The 25,788-nt window shown below is 34.1% G+C and overlaps 1 protein-coding gene across 3 annotated transcripts; it reads left to right on the top strand.

The window, feature by feature from the left end:
• Positions 1 to 47: 47 nt before the first annotated feature.
• LOC106156062 (vitamin K-dependent gamma-carboxylase) lies at positions 48 to 25,761 on the top strand. 3 transcript variants are annotated; one of them, XM_087003104.1, is made up of 16 exons: positions 48 to 197; positions 1,572 to 1,729; positions 7,064 to 7,219; positions 11,067 to 11,232; positions 11,790 to 11,868; positions 14,474 to 14,580; positions 15,106 to 15,269; positions 15,686 to 15,855; positions 17,156 to 17,359; positions 17,514 to 17,645; positions 18,027 to 18,178; positions 18,957 to 19,138; positions 19,529 to 19,659; positions 20,905 to 21,052; positions 21,392 to 21,569; positions 22,940 to 25,761. In XM_087003104.1, exons 2-16 carry the CDS (start codon positions 1,576 to 1,578, stop codon positions 23,067 to 23,069), a joined length of 2,253 nt encoding a protein of 750 aa, XP_086859230.1. In that variant the 5' UTR covers positions 48 to 197; positions 1,572 to 1,575; the 3' UTR covers positions 23,070 to 25,761. The 3 variants fall into 3 exon arrangements, with proteins under 3 accessions (XP_086859230.1, XP_086859233.1, XP_086859232.1); XM_087003107.1 differs by having other exon boundaries at positions 18,957 to 19,141; positions 19,532 to 19,659; XM_087003106.1 differs by lacking the exon at positions 48 to 197 and adding an exon at positions 471 to 654.
• The last annotated feature ends 27 nt before the right edge of the window (positions 25,762 to 25,788 follow it).

Here is a 25,788-nt window from a genome sequence, read left to right as displayed (position 1 = left end):
GTCTACATCCACTAAAACTTATGATAACTAATGTTATGACCGTAAGAGGTCGCCGGTTTCCACGTGGTCTTTTGTATTTGGAGATTAAAAGCAGGCACTCAGCTGAGGGAAGCGGAATGTTTGTACACAACCTTGTAGCTATAATGTCATAACTGTCGCAATACGCGCCAGATCAACTGTGGTCAAGTTACTAGCGGGTAAGTTCTGACAACCAACAAAGAGACTGAGGTATTCTAAGAGTTAAAGAGTTTCAGAAATGTTGATGGAGAGGTGATAGGTGCTGCCGAATTTACGTGTAGCCTTCACATGTGTTACTACTTTTTACATGTGGATTAACTCAACTGCTTCGATCGAGAACACACTGCATTTTTTCTGCAGTTTATTCCATGTATGCGTACGTAACTAATCGGAGGAATTGATCGACTGCTATTTTTGTGAATGAGTGTAGTCTGAGAATGTTAAAATTCAATGAGTGGGGCGTCGGACCCCGGATTTGAGGGAGGGGGTGGGAGAGTTGTGAACCCGGATTCTCTGGTAATCGCCAGCCACAACCAGGATGTTTAGTATTATTGATAGTGCCACGTCCTGCATAGTGTTGGAGGCGCTTGTTTTGTGTTGTGCAATTCTGTTTCACACATGATGACCTTGGCTTGGGTAATTATGACAGAAAAAGGTGTCCTGTTGAACATTGATTTTTCTTTCACTTACTCGGAATGATTTAATCGTTGTCATATAATGTTATTGTTACTATGCTATCCATGGTCCACAATGCTACATGTAGGACTCAGGCTATATGTATGAATTATATATATATATGTATAAATATACTATTTTTTTATTAACAAATTTTTTGTTTATTATTAATGAGTGTTATTTGTATGAAACTAGACATGTTTACAATTCTTTTATTTTATTTTAATTGCAAATTATTATGACAGCCACTGTCTGTCCTTAGATGTATTATCACACAGCTTAGCTTATTATGTCGTAAGGTAATATGATTAATAGGACAGATATTGGTTACAAAGTCAACATTTTGAGACTATTGCATTATTGATTTTAAAGTGCTTTTTGTAACTGGCTTGAAGTGTAATGAAACATTGGATTAATTGATCCCATGTGTAGAGAGAAGGAGAGAGAGAGAGAGAGAGAGAGAGAGAGTATCGGGTATTTATAGTATTTTTTCATATAATAGATAAAGTAGCATTTGTTTTTGAATGTCATTTGAATTGCATTTGTCATTGAATTTTGATGAGATGAAAGATTGTTCTGTTCGATTCTTACCATTCATTAATCTTCATTCAAGCAGAATACTACAAAAGATACCAATGTATTTTCATAACCATGAACAATCCTTCTTTGTCCATTAACCCCATATATCCTGCCTAGAAAGAAAATTGCAGCTACTGTAGCTAATATCCTAATCAGTATCTGCTAAGATATTGCGTGAGGACCATTAGTTTGTGTGATAGCACAAGCAACTAGCAGCCATAATAACCACCAGTTGGGTTGCTATTTCCTGAACTTTGTGTGCACAATTAAAGACACAGATATTGATTTCTGTTCCACAGTAAAATGAAGAAATCAAAGGAAGAAGTGGGCAAAGAGGACAAGATGAAAAAACTGCTGGGCTTCACCTGGGAAGACATCAGTAGCTGGAATGCCTTCGTTCGACTTCTCAGTCGCCCTTCAGACCCTGCCCTTCTTGGGCTGGTACGAGCTTTATATGGTGAGATGTAGAATTTTTATATCTGAAAATATTTGATAAACATAAAAAATTTTTTCTTAAATATTTCTGTAAAAGTTACTGAATTTGATATCTGTTATTTGCTGATATTTTTTAAGTGATTTACAATTATTGAAGAGTTTCTGTGCCATGTTTGTGTTTCCAGACATGAGTTTTATTGTGACAAGAAACGCAACAACAAAAAAAGAAAAAAAGGGAAAAATAAAAACAAACAAGCAAAAAAAAAAAAAAAAAGGAAACAAACAAAACAGCAATTATAAAGAATGAAATAAGGAAAAAAGAAAGAAAAAAATATCAAGCAAACAAAAATAGAAAAGCAAACAACCAACAGCAGTTTTACAGAGAACTAATTCTACAACAAAAAAATTGTGGAAATCCTTGCTATATTTGTGGTATCATGTTGAAATCTTAGATATATTGTGTAACATGTTGTAATATCATGTGTTGGAATCATGATCTTTTTAAATTTGTACATCAATATACAGCTTCATGACTGTAAAGATCATGCTCACTCAGAATTTTTTTTAGCTGAACTGTAATATTTGCTTGATGCTAAAAGTACAATGAATTCTTTTTTGAAAGTTGTTTTTAAAAATTTACAGTTCTATGCAGGAACCATTTATATATATATATTTTTGTAAATTCACTTTTTGATAAAAAAAAAAAATTGTTTTGAAGGCGTCATTGGAGCAGTGTTTGATGGTTTTTAAATGCTTTGTTTTATAAAGAAACCCAACAGGTCCTCCACATTATCACATGAGGCACAAGTTACTATTAAAAAGGTTAAGAAGATTACTGTGGCCCAAAAGGTTCACATGTAGCCCAGGTGGTTATTTTTTCATGTTGGCATGACCAAATAATCAAACACAGAAACTACTGTTCACAGATTCCAGTGAAATGGTCTGTCACTCTCTGCAAGGAATTGGAGTCCTTGAATGTGGTTATTATCGCAGGTTATTTCTAGGAGCACTTCTTCTAAATCAATAATTTCCATTCAGAGGTGTTTAAATTCTAAGGATTTTCTTTGAAATATTCCCAAGGATGTAGTTTATTGAGTATTTGGATTAGGATCTGAAATGGAGATTATTAAGGAAATAATTTCTGTGAATGAATGGCCATATGGTGGTAGTCAGGCTAATCTTATTTCTAATGCTGGGATCTATATGGATTGATGAATGATCAGGCATGTTAACTGAAGCACATAAAGCACTTAAGTTCTTCGTACTTTGATTTAAGATTGTGGCACGAAGCCTTAGTGATGATGTCCTCTTGGTTGATTCCCATCTTGAAAGTGTCACATCTTCTTTTCATTTCATTTGTACAGATCACTCTATATTTGAACAAAATGACCTGGGTTTCTTCTTTTTATCTTCTGTTACTGGACTTTCTTACCATTCGTCATCTATAAGAAGACAAAAAAACAGACAAAATAGTAAATATCATTGTGATAAATGGTAATTCTGCATTTTAGGCAGTTAAGCTTAATATCAAATGATTACCACAGTACAGTCTTTAGGCATCTCTGCTTATGCAGTAACTGTGTCTCTTAAATTTGTATGAAGGTAAATATTAAGCTACAGTGTATGTGACAGAAATGGTTGTATTTTTAATGGGTCAGGTTAGACATGACCGAGATATAATAAAGTACTGTTTTTACAGTTTAAGTCACATAGTAACTTGAAAAACCCTTTAAAATGCAAAATAATCTGAAAGTCATAAATAGATTACAGGGTTCATTGCAGAGAATGCCAGTATTAAAACCTTGATTGGGGAGAATCAATTAACTGATTTTGTGCTTTATATTTTAAGAAACCTTAAGGGGCCTGCACACGGTGAGCATTCGGCGCGCGCCACTTGTTGCTGCGCCAGATGCTCACGCTCCTCAGCTCCCCGCAAACGATGCGCTCTTTGCTCAGCAGAGATGCCTCCCGGCCTGCCCCTATTGGACGCACCGCGAACTGTGGGATCATGTGATTAAGGAAACATTACATATTTATTTTTTTCTGAAAATAATGGCAATCAGACTAACTATAACTGTGTACATTTTTGTTTACTTCGCTGGAGGCTGCCATTTTTCTTTGTTTCCGGCTACCGGCACATGCGCATTGTTGGCATGGCGTGAGCAATCGGCGCTTGCACCCCGCATACGCTGAGACATTTGCCTCAAGAGACCAAAAATATCAAACACATGAGATATTTTGCTCAGCCGTGCGAGAGGCAAAAATCTCACCAAAATAGCCCTGCACACGATGAGAAAACGGCGCTGCGCAAGTGGCACACGCCAAATGCTCACCGTGTGCGGGCCCCTTAATTTATATAATGCTTTTCTTTCATAGAAGATACAATGTATCAGTTGAGTTCTTTTAAATGCTTTACTGTATTTGCTTTTCTGTTCTTCCTTGATCTTGCTGTCTCATTTCTTATCTTGGTCACGTCTGCAACTCATCCGCCGCCAGCTAATCTCATACAGTATAGTGATCTAATACAGTGGAACACGGCACAACATTATAGTCTATTATAGTCTTGACAGGATATGGTAATTACTTCTCACAGCCCACAAACTACACATCATGGATTACCGTCAGGCTTAATTCTCTAGTTAATGATTCACTTTGTCATGGATGCTTTTAAGGTTAAATTCAAATTGGTCAGGATGTTTGTAAGATCTGTGCATTGTATTTTAGCAGAGTTGTTGTCTGTGCCACAAGGTTTCAAGAGCCACAAGGTTTCTGTTGAAGGTTCTTATTAGGTCTACCAGTGGGAGAACTGTCATGAAACCCTTATTAAATTTCCCACTCCTCTGCTTGCCCCAGAAATCTGTGCTTGGAGGTCAACTGTGGTAAATGAGGGTTTGTAGAGTCAAGGATTCATTTGGTGATTATGCATGTTGAATGCCCAAATTACAGAACTGCACAAAAAATCCATGCTTACATGCACGTATGTTTACAAACAAGGTCATGCATGTGTAATGCTGCCATTGAAAAAAAAAAAGAATTTATACGTACTGACACATTTTACACCTGAAACCATCAGTGTACACGCAGAGAAGATAAAAAAAAAAAAAAAAACTTTGGTATGTTTCAAACAAATTTAATCTCATCACCATGGTGAGAGGTTTTGAGAGTATTTATGTGTTACACATTGGGTTTTGTCCAAGAAGTAAAAATACATTTTGCAGCCCAGTGTAGAGGTCACAGCGCTTTACCCCCATGTTATGGTCAGATATAAAAAATCAGATTTGTTTGTTATGTTTCATATGATTTTTTTAAAGAGAAGACATTTTATTTTTATCTTTAGTCATGAATCAATAGTAGTTTTCTTAATTTAGGCTAAAATAAATTGATGTGATTTACTTTAAAGAAATTAATTTTTTGGGGGTCTCCATGACAAAGTGCGACAAAGTCTACCCACATCCAGTCTGTTTTGGACAAATAATTTTACAAGATAGATTTAACACGTGGATAAGATAATGGCTTTATAATAGACTTCACATCAAAAAGCCATAATTAGGTTCAGCTAGATGTTTGCTTCTCTTAAAAGCCAAGAACCTTTTTTTTCCTAATAAAGATGTGATAATTTTTTTTTTCTTTTGCCCAGTGTTGTTCTTTTTTTATGGGAAAAGGGGGAGCAGCTTAATGCACGATATTGTACATGATGGCATGTATACAAACTATAGCCATTGTGTCATTATGTTATCAACAGCCCTTTTACAATATGAACCCAGAATGTCTGTACTTTTGCAAGTCTTAAAAGTCTTAAAACCAAACTTACAAAGAGTTCAGGCCTCAATATCAAGGCATCCGCCTTAAAATTTCATCTTTCCCAATCATTGATTGCCCACTCAGACTTATGAAGGGGTGATAAATAATTGCTCTTAGGCATTTTTGTACTGGGTTTAAATAACATCTCGTTTATCAACTATAGTGGTATTGCCTGTGTAGCAGATTGCAATTACTTAGCAGTTCATCATTTTTATTGATCAGAAATCTTCACACCAAGTCTTGAGGTAGAGGACTTACCTAAGTGATTATTTAGCAATGTCTCCTGTCTGCCCTTGAAATGTTTTGCACATTTTGTCATGAATGTCTTATTGACTTTGTCAAATACGTAGTGATCTTTTTTCAGAATTATGTTGAACAAGAAACTGCATTTAGTGTTGAGCTGATATTGCTTTGAAAATCAATCAGTTGTGCTTATTTTTTGTTAAGTAGACCAAGATTGGATTCAATACATTTCTTTTTTAGAACTCATTTTTTCCACAGATTTTCTTTGTGTTTATAAAACTTTCATTTTTATTATTTTTTACACTAAGAGGTGATAATTAGGAATGATAAGTGAAAATATGATAAATGTTTCTACGCACAGACATAGACTGTATTTTATTTGTTTGCCTGGGATTTCTCATATTTCTGCCACACCACCCACTACTCAGCTTCAATCACGTCATAAGATAATGTCATGTCAGGAATGAAAAGACCGCAATCTGAGCAGAATGATTTGGCCTTTGTTAGTATTTAATCATTCAAATGATTTCAAGATCTGAATACTTGCATCTCATGAGATGTTAATTCCAAACATATACATTTTCTCATATGAGATAAAGTGATCTGTCTTTTGTTCTGATGGTCGATTACCTTTTCTTTATGTTATGATGATTGAGTTCGTTATGTAACAGCTGTTTTTTTATTATTTTTTTTTTGTTGAGACTGTTCAAATAAGATGAAGATGGGGCAGCTCAGAAATATTTAGAATATGCAACTTCCCCCAAGATTTAAATCATGTTGAAATTTAGAATGTATAAAATATGAATCTGTGGTCCACAGAGAGTCTTTTTTGCGGTGGGGTGGCTGGATCAGCCATTTTGTTTTGTGAAAAACTGTCAGTAGTGAATAATGTTATTCTACCAATGTTGAGATGAGTCCACAAATGTTTTTTCAGTTTTGAATATATTTTTATGTCATATTCAAGGATTCAGATGAGTCCACAAGGCTTTCCCCAACAGAGCAGAAAGCTGTGCAGCTGCCATTTGGATAGCCATTAAAACAAAACAAAACAAAACAAAACTATATTTTCAAGGACAGCTGGGCAGCTTACAAAATTTTGGAGTTGGTTGGTTGGGCTTGCTGTGGTTGGACTCCCTGTTAATTGATGACCAAATTACCGATTCACATTTTGGACTCCCTGTACCCCAAATCCCCAAAATGTTGGGATTGGTTGGTTTGGCTTGCTTGGTTGAACTTTCTGTAAATCGATGACCAAATTACAGATTCACATTTGTAATTTCTGATCTGAATATACTTCTTCTTTATATGCCAGGATTCCTGATGGTACTGGACATACCCCAGGAGAGAGGATTAGCAAGTGCTTATGCTAAATTTGGAGATTCATTTGAGTGCAGGTTCCCATTGTTCAACTTCCTGGAACCAATGTCTATGAAGTGGATGTACCTGGTCTACTTGATCATGTTGGCAGGTAAGATATGTGATGTGACATTGCGTTAAGAGTGATATTGCATTGTTAAGAGTGACATTGTGTTGTTAAGAGTGACATTGCATTAAGAGTGACATTGTGTTGTTAAGAGCTACATTGCGCTTAAAGTGACATTTTGTTAAGAGTGACATTGTGTTAAGAGTGACATTGTGTTGAGAGTGTCATTGCGATAAAGAGTGACAGTGTGTTAAGAGTGACATGGTGTATAAGGTGTGTCAGGGCGTTGTTTGTGTTAGTGTTTTAACTGTGATATAGTGCTTAATGTGACAGTGTGTGATATATCAGGTGGGAGGTTCAGTCTTAACAAATAGATACATTGATTTTATGGATACTTTTCTATAAGTCAGGTACTGAATTGTTTTAGATGTATAGATATAATTTAAAAATGCAGCATGGTAGTCTGAAATAAGCATGCACTTGCGGTTCTCTGTAAAATGTTTTGGATATTCCGTATTTTCATAAGGCAGATGTTTTTTTTTTCAATTTGAAAAGGGGTTAACAATTATCTATATATGGATTAAAACATACCACTCAATGAAAAAAAAAATAGAAAAAAGACTGATACCTACTAACCTTTAGCATGGCAGCCAGTGCAGAATCAAGTGAGTGGAAAGAGAAATAAGTCACTTGGGACTAAGAAGTTAGACTTCAACACGGTCAGGCTGATGTAGCTTTGAACCGGCGATTGTTATATTTTATGACAGCATGAGCTGCAAATTAGAATAAAACACACAAGATAATATTGCCATCAGCAAGTAATTGTGATATTCTGTGATGACATACTCAGACAGTGATTAGATTTGGTTATAAATACCCAATATACATAACTTTGCCATGTGACAAATAATATTCATTTGAAGAAGAGAAGCATGGCTGGTTTAATGTGTGTGGTTGTGTGTGTGCTCATAATTCAACTTGGTTTTTTCTTTAAAATTAGAATCATGACTTTGTGATTGATTGTATTTTAGAAGAAAATAAATATGTTCAGTGTACATGCCCAAGGTATAGATGGGCAATAAAAAAAGAATTTATTCATTATATGTTTTTGTGGTAGACAGTTTTTTACACTAATACATTGTATTGAATGGCATAACTGTGTTGAAGGTAATTTATTTTGTTTTGTGATTGTTGTTTTTGTAGTTCATTTGATTGTATTTTAGAAGAAAATAAATATGTTCAGTGTACATGCCCAAGGTATAGATGGGCAATAAAAAAAGAATTTATTCATTATATGTTTTTGTGGTAGACAGTTTTTTACACTAATACATTGTATTGAATGGCATAACTGTGTTGAAGGTAATTTATTTTGTTTTGTGATTGTTGTTTTTGTAGTTCATTACTGTATGTTTTCAAATTGTAGGTGTGTTTTCCATGCTTTGTAACTGATGTTTTCTGCAGCATGTAAAGGTTTAGCTTTTCTCTCAATAGATTCTCCTAAAAATAAAGCGTCACAAAGGAAGCGCCTTTGGGATTTTTAGTGAACTGGGGAACAGCATAAGTTTTTCTAATTACAAAATAATGTGATGGTGTATAATTAAGTCCAAAATGGTACAGTTTTCTGTCTATCCAGAGGGATTAAAGAGAAAGTTATCATGATATTAAGTCTTAGTCAACAGGGACTTGAAAACTATCTCTATGTGGTTGTAGAGTTTTGTGAATTTAAAGCATTTGCTCCAGGAATAGTGCTCTTTGATAAATCAGTTTTTTCAATCTGTACCAACATTTTCATTTGAGGCAGGTGACAGGTACCAAGCTTTTATTTCATGAAAAATTAGGATTGGCTTATTATTTTTATTATTATTATTATTATTATTTGAATACCAATGAATTCTACACATTGATGGACACATATTTTCCACTGTAGATTGAAATTTTGGAAATTCTAATTTTGGTTTTTGATGAGATATTTTGTGTTTTAGTAGAGAAAGCCATATTATATTTTGAGGTTGTTTTTCGAAGTCTGTTACCATAAAGTAGAACTGTTAGGAAAAAGAATGGGGAAGAGCCTCGAAGAGCTAAAATGCAGAGGGAGGATATTCAAACAGCTACCATTTTAAGTGGAAAATGAGCAAACAAGCATGTAATGAGCCTTGAAGTAGGATATCTTGTGACTGCCCACCCATTATTTTTCATATAATTGATAGATAAGAGCCGAATTCCCTGGTGTCTACTTAGGCTTGATGGATTTTGATTTAATAAATGTTCCCAGGAGTCCTGGTCTAAGATTTATTACAGCACACAACTGGATCAGGTGAACAACTGACATTCTGTGATGGAAAACATTTTTAACTGTTGGAGTGACATCTTATTGAGAAAATAAATGATTGATATTTTTGATCCAAGACAAAATATGAAAAATAAAGTTTGTTAATTGAAGCAGAAATCTAAATTTAAGTGATATTATCTCTTGTCAAGAGTGAGGTATACTTTGAAAATGGTTAATATGGTAATCATGGTCAGAGGTACCCAAAGGCGGATTTTTTTGTGTTAAAATTAATATTTAACAAATGATCCCAGGTAAATGGCATTTTCCCCAATTCACCTACCTTTAATCTTTCTTTCCTGACACCTGTCATAACTCTATAACAATTTTGGAAAAGGCCAAAGAACAAAACCCGAGCATAAGCAGAGGTTTTCCAGATATGTCTTTCATTCCACTGACTCGACTTCCAGATATTGTGAGACTTTTGCGGCGTCACTTGTGTTCTTTTCAAACTGTGTCAAGATGACTGACTACAGAGGTTGAACAGGGGACAGTGAATATGATTATTTTTTGCGATATGGATTGAGGCTATTTATCTGTCATTTTTATGTACAGACACAGGTGTGCACTTTCAGCGTAAACACAATAAGTGGTAGACAGTTTTACCTTTTGGCTTTATTTTGTTTTAAAAGTTTGAATTGTCCTCAGATGAATACAACTAGAAATGATCCATGCACTTAAAATGCATTTTAGATCCTACCTTGAGTGCCTTTAAATTTTTTGTCTAGCCCTCTGGGCCAGAAGATTTATAAATCCTCGATCAATTAAAGGTGTATAATTCCCAAAATGTTAAAAACTTAAAACTGGAAATTTAGAATATCATATGTTATGCTTATCACTATATGTTCCTCTGTAAAAGAAGAAAGGAAGAGAATATTGCAGAAACAAGATCACTCTTTATTTCATTTTAGTCCTGGTGGCTTTTTTCCTTCTGACAGATTTAGAATGTCTGGGGAATATTACAAGCCTTACTGGAAAGTAATTGGCTTAATAGGGTGCCAAAGGGCCATTAGTTATTTGGCAATTTGATGATAGTTCAGAGCTGTTTAGTGGCTATTTGTGTTGAATAATAAATTTTGATACAAAATAGATTTTTTTGATGGGATTTTATTTTCAACTTCATATTTGAAAACTAACGCCTAACAGGTTTCTTAAAGTCAGAAAAGAAGTTCATCAGTTGCTTATGGAAGTGGACAGTGTCAATATTAGCTATTGATTAAGAAAAATCACAGACACTTTAAACGTGTGCTTATAATATATGTGCCTGCTTGATAATGTTTGGGATGCTCTGTCCTAAAGTGACTGTGGAATAATGTTTCATATATTTCAATTCAATTGTCTTCAGAATAATGTTCATTACAGTCTTTCTTTATGTATATGAGGTATATTGTACAGATTGCAAACATGAATTTTTTGTCATCTTTCATCTGGTAAAATGAGAAGTGCTAAGTTCCACCTAAACTGTCATCAAAATTATTTTTGCTTTATACTACATGTATCTTTTGGTGCCTTTGGTATAATTTTGGCATGTAGTCTTTGGTATAAATTTTAGTATTTTATCTTCAGGTGCCTGTGGTATAATGTTGGGTATGTTCTACCGCCTGAGCTGTCTAATGTTTGTATGTTCCTACTGGTATGTGTACCTATTAGACAAGACAGTCTGGAATAACCATTCCTATCTCTATGGTCTCATTGGACTACAGCTGCTATTCATGGATGCCAACAGATACTGGTAGGCCACTCAATCACTGTGATGCTCTGTCATGTAGCATACTGTTGTACTCTGCACACACATGTGCGTATATGTTCATGGGGTGCGCATGCACATACATGCACAAACACACACACATGCACACACACACACACACCTAATATATTTTACCACACTCTTTCCTTACACATTATCATACATATTTCTTATCATACAATTTTACTCTTACATTGGAATCTTACACTTTTTCACCAATACAGCACAACACTAGCACTGTTTATATAATTGTGGAATGTATAAGGCATTTTAAACATGTAAATAGTGTTTCCTTAATCAAGAACTAAAACCAGTAAATTGTCTGATGATTGATGACATTTATGTCCTCATTGGATGATGTAATTGTTAGGTAATTGTCTTGTAAAAGTGTGCTTGAATAAAGGTTATTATTATTATTATTATTTTCATTAATATTTTTATTATTAAACAGGTTTGCTAGTAGTAAGTTAAATGCGTACCATCATTGAATTATGTATTTGACCTCTTCCTAATTTTATCTTATTTTTTCTCACATTTTGAAGGTCAGTAGATGGCTTGCTGAGGCCTAGTATAAGAAATGCCCATGTTCCTTTGTGGAATTATACATTAATAAGAACACAGGTAATTTCCTCCTCTTTTGCAATTTTTTTTTTGCACAATAATTTGGAATCTTAGGGTAGATAATCCAGAGTTATCAGGAGAAGTCTCAGCTGCATGCATTTATTGCATTTCCTCATGCAGATATCCAGATTGTTATGTGCATTGAGGTTTGAAATGAGTTTTGAATGTGTTTTGTGAGCACAAGGAAGAAACATTAGTACATTTTGTTTTGCATTTAAAACAGACTAGTTTCTGAATTGTGTGTAACCCTGCAGTATTGTAATTTATTAACTCACAGTGATATCTCACATTGGGATATGACGTTTGCAACAACCATTTTATATACTTGGAGTTGTTTGTCGATAAATTACTCAAAAAACACTAGCATCCACTTGTGATATTGTATTACTTTGTTTTTCTCTGTCTTGTTTCTTGCTAATGGTTTCCATCTTGCTGGTTAAGCACAGGACTCTTGGGAGTTCATTGCAGGAAATGAGTTCTCAGGAAAATAACATTGGATTTAGATTTTTCACTATACAGAAGTCATTTAGCTTTGTCTTAATATTTCTTTGTAATCATTTTAACCCTGGACTTTTTGCCAGTGAGGAAATCATTAATTTTTGCCAAAGAAATTAAAGGTGTGATGTCATTAGTTTAGCATCTGTGTATTCGTCATCAAAATTATTGCATGTTGATTCTTTTAGTCAATCCAAGAAAAAAGCAATACTGAATTTAATCCAGAAGTATTTCATTTATTTTGCTTCCTCTTTTAGTGGCTCTTCTCTATATGCATGCATCAGTTCAGTTATATGTGTTGAAGCCTAAAGCATTTTCAGCAAATAAAACTGCCCTAAAAAGCACTTTGCTATTCCACCATCAATCTATTGCAATCTGGTCACCTGATGAAAAAACAAGCACTGTGAAAGTTCACTGATTTCCAGATCGCCTTGAAAACCTGAAGAAATTTATCTTATCCAGTAGAATGTAGTCCAGGATAATGGTGATAATTTTCAAAGACTTCAGCTTAATTACTAGTACTAAAGGCAAACAACAGTAATATCAGGAAGAATGGAAGGCAGTATTCGGGTCATGTTAGCATTCTGTTTTACCAAATTACCATTAAATTGTGAGAAAACTGATAAACGAAAAAATGATAAAATAATGAAATCTTCAGCATTTAATGAAAGCTTTTTGTCATTGTTCATATGGTATATTGAGAAATTTTTCAATGAACCAAGGTTGAGGTTACAACTATATTTCTTTAGGTGTTTCAGCATTACTTTCTTGCATTGCCTAAAACCCTCTACCCTTGTTAATTTAAACTAGGCTATACTTTTTCGGACTGCAATTTCCTTGTCATTTCCTAAGCTTGTCCATTTCAATGCAACTAGAAGCCCAATCATATAAATTTTGATAAATTCCTTCAGGTAAATGGCCTTAATAAGTGATTGGTTTCTTGGTACAGCTGACAGCAGCTTGTTTTAAGTGGAATGATTATGGCAAGGTTCATGATTAGATTTATTACATTGCCTTCAGCCATTTGTAACAAGAGCGTGCTAGCCTAGGTTATGGTTAGGTAATGATTTTGGTAAAGAAATTTTTTTGCAAAAAGGATAAGAATTATTAATAATCTTTATTATATGTGATGCTTTCGGTCATATGCATTTTTTTTTTTTTTTTTTTTGTAAATTGCAATGACATATACAGGAATGAAATATTTGGCAAGCAGAGTAAATGAAGAAAAAACTGAAATAGACCAGAGTAGACACACTCAAGATATGTTTGCATAATCTTTTTCTCTTTTAGTTTAGTACACTTTATGCAGCATGCGACAAAAACATATTATACATCATAAAGTGTTCCTGTATGCATTTGTTCCGTTTCAATAGATAAATCAGCCATCTACAATGGCAACCATCCAAAAGGGCTGACAATCTCCCAATACAATTCTGAAATCAAATCACCAGTTGTGCACGGGGACTGATCTAATCCTCATCTGTGCATGATGAACCACTCTCAGCAGACATGCCTGGCCCAGTGTGTCCTCTGTACATTGAATAGACAAAGAAATCTGAAGAAAGAACAAGAATAACTTGATAATTAAGACAGTCAAACTTGTTAAGAGTTGTGAATAATTGACTAAGGCAAGATAATTAATCAAATTTCAAATTGTCACATAGTTGTGTTAATATTTTTTCTACTTTTTTATTTATTTTAATAAAAGTCATGAATATAGGTTATCGTTCAATCTTTTTAGACAAATTTTTTACTGCTATAATTGATAAGAACATTTTTAAGGAAATGAGATTATCAGTTTTGTTCAAATTAACTAAATTTTCATTGCCTGACTCTTCTGTTATTAAATGAGATTTGCTTACTTGTCTCTCCTGCCTAGTGAGCAGAACAATGTAATCCTTGCTGAATTCAAAATTTTCTGGTGCTTGATGAAAAAAGCTTGCTTTAGAATTTCTGATAAAAGGGTTTCTTGAATAAAAGAAAGAACTCCTCCATGTTGTATTTAATGAAAATGTTTTTTTTATGTCTTTAAAAAATTTTCTGAAATTTAGCATGTTTGACAAAGAATTTATTATTTAGTGGGTGCTGCTATTGTCATCATATTTTTCAGATTTTTATGGTGTATTTCATAGCGGGATTAAAGAAATTGGACTATGACTGGATGCACGGCCATTCAATGACAACACTGTCCAAGGAATGGGTATTTGACCCCCTAAGGTGGGCCAGTCTTTACTCATCATGCTAGATGTAGTGTGTTGGTTGTGACATTGTGTTAGGTGTGACATTGTGTTAGGTGTGATATTGTTTTAGGTGTGGCAGTGTGTTAGGTGTGATATTGTGTTAGGTGTGACAGTGTGTTAGGTATGACTGTGTTAGGTGTGACAATAGCAAAGCTTTGACAAGCTGTTTTCAGCATGACATTCTGTTAGATGCTGTACTGTTTCAGTTTCAAAGTTGGTTAACTGTTTTAATAGTTTCAGTTGGCATTCATTAGGTATTTTAGTTAAGACAGTGCTTGAAATGAAAGATTACATAAAACACTGGTATGACTTATTGTTATTCAGGCGTGGCAGTGTTTTAGATATGATTTAGTTTTAAAATTGGACATAAAATGTCTTGACAATTTTATCTGCTTGAAATTGAAGTCAAAACCTGTGCTTGATAGCTAGCACAACAATACAATATAACACTGCAAATAAATAAAATAATAAATAAAATCCACTTTGTGATGTGATATTTCAGATTCATTCTCACTGATGAGCAAATAGACCTATATGTAGTCCATCTTGGTGGGTTAACCATAGACCTGTTCATTGGCTTTGTATACTTTTTTGATGCCACCAGACCTATAGGGTTTGTCATAGGCTCATTATTCCATCTCATGAACTCACAAATGTTCAGTATAGGTAGGTACTCTACTCAGAAATGCTACAAAAATAGATATTTTTCAAAATTGATAGAAATTAGATTGAATATACCAGGACGAACAAAGCTCTGTGTTCAGGATAATATTTGGTTGTATATGTTGGGTAGAAATGCTCAAATTATATATAGATATTGATCTCAGCTTGGTATATTTGTTAACTGTTTTTGAAACCATTTTAGCTACAACATGGGCTAATTGGTAAATGACAAATAATTTGTATTTGGGAAAGCAGAGTATTTACATGTCAGAGGGTTAGAGTTTCTGTATCAAAAGGTCTGAGGTATATAACATACACATAGGGGGGTTAAAGGCAAAAAAACAAAAAAAGAAAAATGAGCAAAATATACTCTTACTCATTATTAATAACATTTGCTGAAAAGTGGGACTTTTTTCCAGGTATGTTTCCATGGACCATGTTAGCAACTCAGCCTGTATTCTGTCACATGGACCTGCCGCGTAGACTCTTCAGAAAAATGCCATGCTGGTTGACCCCTGTCCTCCCTCTGGACACCGAGGCTCAGCCCAGTGGCCACTGCCTCTACTCCAAAGAGGTGGTCAAACCTGAGGTATGCTGTGGGGTAGACTGAGTTAATTCTTTTTTTACATTTGATGGTTGCAGCATTTGAGAGAGAGAGAGAGAGAGAGAGAGAGAGAGAGAGAGAGAGAGAGAGATTCAGCTTCACAATTACAACAAGTACACACATAACTTCACATGATGCAGACACTTAACAGATTAACTTGTCATAAAGCTGATGAAAATAACACAAATGAATGTGTCATGTGAATATGACATGACAAGTATCTTCTGAACTTACAGCTATTATAATTGTACTGAATATACTTGACACATGCACTTTTTTCTTGTCAAAGTTATTTTAACATTACATCAGTAGAATTATTTGCTCAGTCTACAGCTGTTAGACTTTTGATTTATAATTTGATGAGGGAACTATCATTTTGAGTGTAAGGAGATCTATTTGACAAGCAGTTTGTTTACATGTATAACCATAAAGAAGAAACAACATATTTCCTTACTTTGTGAGTTATTATTACCAATACAGTTGTTATACTACTTTTTCCCTCTATTGTGTAATTTAAGATATCTCAGGTAATCACAAGAGATTTGACAGAGACTGGAAACAAAATTATTAAGAAGCACAGCATGTAGGATGGGGCATTTGTATAATTGTCTTTGACACCCACTCATTTGTACTTGCACAAACAACAAAATCATTAAGAAGCCTGGCATTTAGGTATTAGTAGGCGTGCTTTTAATCACGATTCCTTCCCAGTTGTATTCATACATAAATATATCATTTTGTTGCAAAGGTTTTAGTCCTTTGGTTGTAGTATTTTACCTGTTCATATATAAATGAAATAAAATAAATATATATACATGTATATCCACATTGTGTGTCTGCCTAATATCATCACATCATACGAAAGTGCTTTTCCATAATAGGATTAAAGAGGTTATAGCTGCTCTTTTAGGAGATGAGATTGGTGAAATACATCAGATGTGTCTCATTTGCTGATTGCCCCTGATGCCAGCTGGCTGCTGGGATGGATTTTATTTGTGTCTCTGATGATAAATGTCATTGGTTGCTAAATAACCTGTCTAGGATGTTCATTTCTATGCTGATAATGTCAGAATGAGTCGAGTAATTGGAAACTTGCCACAATCACTTGAATGACTGATTTTTTTTCTAAGAAAAAATGTGATATGCATTTGCCATTGAACTTGTAGATGTAGGAAAGAACAGCCATGCTGTAAAATGGTGAAAGTGAAGTGTTTCATAAGATATGCTCCTTACTTGACGTGTATAAGTAAATTATATGTGTATGTTTCTCTTCAATGTATTTTAGGACCAACAAAACATTAGAACAGATGAAAGAGAAAATGGTCACCAGCCCACAAAAAATGGCAGTTCTTCCAGATCTGAAAATAACAAACAAAGAAGACCACTCTTACACAGCTCACCTCAATTCTTTCACAAGATGGCTGCCTTGTGTGTTGTCAGCTATATCTCCACACAGTGTTTCCTGCCATACTCTCATTTTCTCACAAAGGTATGAATAATAAAAAATCAATCATTCTTAGAAATTTATGAGTTTATCTAGGTTTGAAAATGATATCCAGCGAATGCAATTAGTCAGATTGGGGTCGAAAATTACCTGGTATTTTTTTCTCTTTATTTTCTTTTTTTTTTTCATTCTATTCCAGGGCTATAATAATTGGACCAATGGTTTGTATGGTTATTCCTGGGACATGATGGTTCACACATGGTCATCACAACATATCAGAATTACATATGTTAATAAAGAAACTGGAGAAGTGGGGTACCTGAACCCAAGGGCAAGTGTACAAAGATTTTTTTAAAAGCATTTTCATATTTAGCAAAATCACAAAATCATACTGACACAGTTAAACCAAGCTTTGCTGACGTATCGTCATATTCAAGGTTTTTATTTAAGTTTTTCAAAGTATCATCACTTCTACAAAATCTGTTATATTTGGATATCAAATTGATTTTTTATTATTTTTTATTATTCAGTTACTTTTAAATTATTAACTCAAACAGATGTACTATGACACCATAATTCAGTCACAAATACCACGACACACCATTGCACCTTACCATACCAATCCATTGTTTTCTGTTCTTATAACTTGCAGTTAAAATTAACACACTGTTTCAACTTACCTTTTCTTATATTCTGTATAATTTATTTCCAGACTTTCACTGGAAGCAAGCGCTGGGCATCCCATGCGGACATGTTGAAACAGTTCAGCACCTGTATTTTAGACAGATTGAAACTGTACAACCTGACCAACATAGAGCTTACCTTTGATATATGGAAGTCCATGAATAACAGATTTCAACAGAGGTAGTAACATTATGTGTATTTTGTTATGGATGTCCTGTTTTCTTTAGGTTAACATGTTGTCTTTTTAACATTTGACTTTTTTTTTAAATGACAGCACCTTATGTAACCCAGGGTTGTCATTATTGAAATTTGAGCTATGCAGAGTTTGTTGTTAACAAATGAATGGTTCCTAATAGAATTACAAATGAATTGTCAAAAATATATGAATATCAAAAATTTACAGTTCTTATAATAAAAGCAGTCTATTTGTCTTACATATGGAATTGTCTCACCCAACACATTATCACACTCAGTTTTGTTATTGGTTAGAATCCATCAACTTTTGCTAACAGTGAAAAACACTTGCATCAGCAACATATAATTTTCTGTCATGTCTGATCCTAACACACTGTCACACCTAAAACATTCCATCTATCACACTGTCACACCTAAAACATTCCATCTATCACACTGTCACACCCAACACATTCCATCTATCACACTGTCACACCTAAAACATTCCATCTATCACACTGTCACACCCAACACATTCCATCTATCACACTGTCACACCTAACACATTCCATCTATCACACTGTCACACCTAACACATTCCATCTATCATACTGCCACACCTAACACATTCCATCTATCATACTGCCACACCTAACACAGTGATTAGTGTTAAACTAGTTTGACGGACATGTGGAAACTAACATTGAAGTAGTTCCAATTCAACTTGTTCAGTGAAAATGCACTAACAACCTGAAATATTGAATACTTTGTGAATGTTCTACAGGATGTTTGACCCCCGTGTGGACATCTTGACTGCAGACTGGCACCCTTTCAAGGCCACATCCTGGCTGATGCCACTACTGGTGGACCTTTCTGACTGGAGGGCCAAGATGGATGAAATAGAAGACCAAATTTATAACAACACCAACACCACCACTGATGTGGTCTTTGTGGCTGATTTCCCAGGTGCTGGTCTTGTGGATATGTTTGAATGCAAAGTTTTTTGCTAGTAGCTGAAAATGAAATACTTTCATATTTATTGGAGAAATTGAAAAACTTAAGTTGAAGGAAAAGTTGTCATAGTGTAGGTGGAGGGTTTGCTTGTGAAAAATGTAACCATTATCTCTTGATATAAACTGATATGCTTTGACACATGACCCAATCATTACTATAAAATATAAACTGCAATACTCTAACATTTAATGAAAAACTGTTGCTAGTAAATCTGAAAAACAAGAACACTTTTGCAGTCAACAAAATTTAAGAACCCTTTTATTTATTATGAAAAGTGATGTTCATCTTGTAACATTCAGTTGGCCTTCAGATCTGTAATATCTGCTGAATTGTAATTTTCAGGACTTCACTTAGAGAACTTTGTACAAGCAGATTTGGGAAACACAAGCTTGACAGTGTTGAAAGGAGAAGTGGTGGTAGAGTTAGTTGAAGAGAAGAAAAATAGATCACTGAAGGAAGGAGACACAATGAAAGTAATGATGAATTACAATTTCTATTTACTGTGGCACTTAATGTGTTAAACTCTGTTATGCAAATCTTATTTTTTGTTTATTATTAGTAAATTACATTTTGGCTACTTTCAGTGAGTATGCCTGAATCAACACTAGCTGTTAGTTTTCAACAATATTCTGCATGTATGTATCTGACAATTCCCAGGGAACACATTGAACATCAGCTAAAGATGAAGTCTTCATAGAAATTCTGCAATCTGTAAATAGTTTGTGTGGGAACTGGAGAGTTTGCCTTTGGATTAATTAATATGTGATCCTTCTGAAAATGTCACAACATTCATAGATACTAATCTTCCTGTTTTCTTGTGAAGTGTTTTGTCTCCCAGTTGTCTGACTTAATTATTTTCATTTTATATGTCACGTACTCCAGAGATGTTTTGACATTTAAAAAAAAATGCGCCTGGTTTATTGTTGGTTGTTTAGGATTAACCTGCTTCGGTGATTGGGGTGGGTGGTTTGTTAAGGTTGGCGAAGATGTGTTTCAGTATCAGCCTCAGCTTTACATGTTTGGCATTATCGTTTTAATGAAAAAGACAGCAGGTGGAAAATTTGTTGTATGTCTAAGTTATACCATGCTTTTTGATAAATAGACAAAAAGTAAGGTCATTTTATTTGCACTTATAACTGCTTTATAGCATGATGTTTAATCTCGTATGTTGTGGCTGGGATTTGACCATGTTGTATTCATCAGGGAAATCAGGTACTGGACTGTATGTAGGCTGATAAGTTGTGTCATTATGATTGCAGTAGTAAGTCATCTCCATTGGGAAGGTTTGTAACACTAATGACTTACATTGTGTGAAGGTCTCTCTTCCAGTTCAACAGTTGCAAGATGGTGGTAATTATGTATTGAACAGGCAAGCTATGAGAAGCTGCACGTTCAACAGCTCGGAGTTGTTGGATGTTCGTGATCAGTAGCATACACCTAAACACCTAAAACAATGTGTGTTGGCTACATCTTTTGTGTCGTTTGGAGAAACATTTGTTAATATAAATATGGTAAAAAGTTGAGTAGTGCAATAAAAAAAAAAATGAAAAGATTTATGTTAAGCCTTTGGCAAATAAACGTTTGTGTTAGCCTGGATTTTTTTACATGCATGATCATGTCTAAGGTTTATAGTGATGATTTTCTTTTTAGAAAGTAAATTTCACAATACTTGAAAATGTCATGAATTGTTTTATGTAAAATTTCTCACTTTCTTTCAGCTACCACCTGGTAAATTCCATAATGTCTACACTGTGTCTGAAACCCCCTCCTGCTACATGTATCTGTTTTGCAATACCACCGAGGATGAATTTCTGAAAAATGTCACAGAATATGAGCAACAACTAGAAGATGAAAATAGAATGCAAGGTAATAGCCAAATGAATAAGTATATAACATTCATTTTTATTGCATGATACTTTTTGGGCTTTATACATACCAGTAAGAAGTATGAAAATCAGTTTAGTTATTTAATTAAGCTTACTGTTTTATTTTTCACAGTTTATTATATTAACTCCACTTATATTACAGTTTATTATATTAACTCCACTTGCAAAACATTATTTTTAAAGAGAGTTGCCTAATCTTTAGGATAAATACATTACACATATTTCATTCATATAATTCTAAGAAAATTTCATTGCTCCACTTATGGGAAAAACCATGCAATGACCCCAACTCAATAGAAATCTTATTCGATTTCTGTAGAACTGGCTCAAGAGGTAGAGACTGGGGTGGCAGCCACAAGTAAAGAGGATGACCCACAAATCCAAAGCTACAGACAGGCGCTGAAGAACAAACTTCTTCATCAGATGAAACAAAACTCAACTTTTTGGCAGAGAAGTAAGCAGTTCTGGGCCAAGAAGTACTCAGTGCTCAAGACAAGGTAATGGGCAACATAGGACACTGTGTACAGTTTATATGCTGTTTAAGAGACCATTCACAGACCCTATCATATAAATTTTAGATCGAACTATCTCCAAGGGAATTCTCCCTTAATTGTATTTAACTTAAACGACTTAGATGTCTGTCATGCCTACAGAAGCTGATAGGGGTAATTAACTATTGTTAAGCAGCTTTAGGTGTCCCAGACATCTAAACCACTTTAGCTGAAAGCAATTTAGAGAGAGAAACCTCATGGAGATGGACTGATCCTGTTAGATTGATCTAGGGATGGGCACCCAGTCTTAGTTTCATTCATCCATTATTGTGTTACAGAATTCAACAATTTGTAATGAAATCTCATTGAACACACCGCATCACCACATGAGTACTGTGCAAAGTTGTATGTGTGACCACATAGTTCCAATATGGTGTGTTAATTAGGGTTTGTTTAAATTCCTGTTTCTTTGGTCAGTATGATTTTGTTTGATTTTGTCCTCTGTTTACTTCTGTTAGACTCTTAACTCTAGATAAAACATCATGTGAGGTGAGAGAACAGTTTCATTAGCTCTGTATGTATCAATTTAAATTATTGTTTTTCTTTTTATCAAGAGCTTATAAAATATGTAGGTATAATGTAAGGTGTCCTATACTTGTGTGTAAGTTTGACAGGACAATTAGATAGGTACATACAGTAATTACTCAATCTTTACATGGGGGAAAATTGTGAATTTTTCAGATTCTGTATTTTTTAACTCACAATTTCTTTCATTCTATGCAGTAAAAGCACCACAAATGCTGTATAAAAGTGTAATTTTGTGATAATAAAACTAAGTATCTGAAATTTTGCTAAATTTTGCCCATTGAATAGATCGAGCTATTACAATAATGTCAAACATTTGATACTTTTTAGTAGGACAGTGTGTTAGGTGCGAGAATGAATTACCAGTTGCAACATGAAGGATGCATCCATTAGTATTATACATTTAGCTATGTATGATGTATGGGGTTTACTGACACACAGACCTGCAAATGTGTAGCAAAGTAGATATTAGGCTTCATTCACATGCTTATAGTAACTTATAGTAACTGGCTCGCGCTGCCAGTAATTACGCCGCGGGATATTCAGGGCACAGACCGTGATCATAAGACATACCGCGAATAGAAAATAGAATTTAGAAAATAGACATTCCATGTGAACGAAGCCTTACTGTGCTACAGATAATTAAAATACAGATTATTTCTTTGATGAAGAATTGTTTGTGATGACAATGGACTGTCATGAATACATTTTCAACACATGACTAATTTAAAAGTGAAACTTGTTTGTTTGTCTATTTCAATAATTGGAAGACAATTCTTGAAAATTTTCAGTGTGACTATGACCAAGATGGCGCTGCAGAGTTTCTGGGACGGTCGACCCATGGAGGAGCTGCTGGCTGAGATGCCTATAGAGGACGATCCAGCTGGAGATGTTATGACTGATGATGATGATGACTATTGATCAGTAGGCCAATTAGAAGATTTGATAATTGCACTTTATTGTAACATTATTTAATATGTCTATTTGAAAGATTCAACCCTTGAAAAAAAGTTTTGAAAATTGTTTAACTTAGTCTAGTAGTTTTCAAATATATGGCCCAAGAGTAGGGTATTAAAAAAAACAGGCAATGTTAGTATTATTCAGAATTAAGATTGTGCACAGTATATTTGTAAGGTGGTGTTTTAATATCATGTCGATATTTATGCTTATTATTCAAAACCTCCTAAGGTATCATATGCCAGCCAAAGAAGTTGAATGTTTGATATTGTTGACAACTTTTCCGAGTTACAGTGGACAGCAAAACTAAAGGGATCAAATTATATTGAATTGAAACACAAAGTAAAAAGTTAATGTACCAGAACATGATAAGATGCCATAATAGACTATAATCTAAGGGTGCATTCCCAGAGAATCAGATCGATCCAGAGATTTAGATTTAGATTGACCTAACTCCCTGGGGGTTCACGCTAAATTGCAGTCAGCCGAGCGCGCACTTTAGTTAATTACTCCCTTACAGCTTTTAGTAGGCGGGACAGACGCTTAAGCCGGCTAAGCTGACAGTAATCTAGTGAGACTCCCCACAGGGATAGATCGATCTAAAATCTATGGGAATGGGGTCTAAGTTATAGCGATTTTAAGTAGATGTAAGTATATAATTCATACCAAATAAGATTGCCAGAACTAGAACAGTCTTAGTTGTTTAGTTGGACTCCTAACACATACAGACTACAGTTGATCTGTTCATGTGCTAAACGTGACAACTTACGGTGCTACATGTATATTTTTCAGTGTCAAGTTGCAAAGATTGATTGGTATGACAGCTAGTGCCTTACTAAAATTTAATGTAGAAACTCAGCCTCAACAAGTTGGCTGTTGGAAGACTTTTCTTAACATGAGCTAATTTGTTAAGGGGTTTCATGAAACCTTCAGTTGTCTGATGTGTTATTTAGCTATACTGATTTTAATCTTTTGGGAAGTATTTATCTCATTTTAACAAAAGATTTCCTGCAATTTCCAAAAGACCAAGCTCTCTGTAAAATACAGGGAAGCTAAAGCATTTAGAAATGTTTCATTTCATAATATCCAAGATCTATTGACTAAAGCATTATAGTATAAACTCGCCAGTCAAGATTTAAGGATGTTCAGCTAGTTTTGAAGTTTTCAGAGTCATATTTAGTACATTTACATGATAAGAAAGAAGGAATTATTTTCTATTCAGAATGGAGTTGACATAGCATCTTCCGTTTGATAATGTTGTGAAGAGAGATTAAGTGTGATGATGAACTAATTATTTGATAAATAAATATATGTTGGTGCTATGTTTTAATATAGTAGATTTAGAAATATATATTTACCGAGAAGTATTATAGGGTGACATACAGCTTTTTCAGTGTTCTTAATCTTTGTTTTTGAAATTTCCCTTTATTTATAATAACAGATAGTATGTATCATGTATTTCTTAGGAAAAATAGTGCCATTTCAGTGGAATTTGTTTCAGCTTAACAAATATATACTTTTGAATCAGTCCTGCAAGTTTCAAAGCAAAATATAGCATGGTTTTCATTTTATTTGTATAATGCTAGTAAAAAATATGCTGAAAAAAGAATTTTTTTTGGAAAAATGGTCTGATCAGGCTGATTTTCAAACTTGACCTGTATTTCATGAATGATCATCAGTTCTGTAAGTTTGAATACAAAAGGTAAAATGGTTTTCATTTATTTGTATAACAGTACATAAAACAGACACAGACACATCTGTGTCAGTACATAAAAAGCAGCTGCAAAAATTGGGAATCATATGTGGATGCTTAAAAGACATTTATATTTTGATATTATGAAATGTTTAAATGTTATTATCAGTATATTTAAGTAAATAGCCAATATAGTTTGCAATAGACACATTTCATGGATTAATTCCATTTATTGTAATTTATTTTTCTGTGCCATGTTCCAAACATTAATGTTTTTTTTTTTTTTTTTTTTTGCTTTCAATTGGAAGTCTTCAGTGATTCATGCTATGTATATGTTATTACTTTATACTAGTTAGTTTGTAGTATACTTATTGTGCCTTGTAGCATGCACTGACTAACAGATTCAATGGAGATGAACACGACTTTCTTGTATTATGTAGCTTAGATAAATCTAGAACTCCCCTAGTGTTTTACATGGGCAAATGAATAATAATAATAAATTTAGAACTGATGCGTCCTTGGATAAAACAAACTGTGCAATCTGTGTGCATGGAGTCATCTTAATCAAGTTTAAATTTTCATTGACTGATCAATCAAAAATGGGCTAATGAGCATATCATTAGACAAATTAGTCAAGAAGTGTGTAATAGTCTCTTTGTGTGATCTGATAAATACCATACATGTATAGTGAGGGAATAGATGGAAAGTGGGAGAGGAGATATGTACCTGAATAGAAGGAGTTATTGCTGGGGGGGGGGGGGGGGGGGGGGGTTGCTATTACACCATGTACTGTAAGCACCTGCTGGTGTGTAATTATAATGTGGTCATAATGGAGATAAGTTTTGTAAAATGGTGGAAAAAACTTCTAAACTTCATGAAGCCAGTAACAATAGTCAAAATGAAATATTTTGGAAATAAATTATTTTTTTGAAATAAATGCTAATTACCTTTATAATGCACAAATCATGCTTGTGTTTCTTTCAACATCTG

Source organism: Lingula anatina, chromosome 2 (genome assembly GCF_051362555.1).
Source record: "Lingula anatina isolate TDL-2025a chromosome 2, LinAna3.0, whole genome shotgun sequence".
In the NCBI taxonomy this organism is placed as follows: Eukaryota; Metazoa; Brachiopoda; class Lingulata; order Lingulida; family Lingulidae; genus Lingula; species Lingula anatina.
The sequence above is the reverse complement of the archived record's forward strand: the minus strand, read 5'-3'. Positions and strand labels throughout refer to the sequence as shown.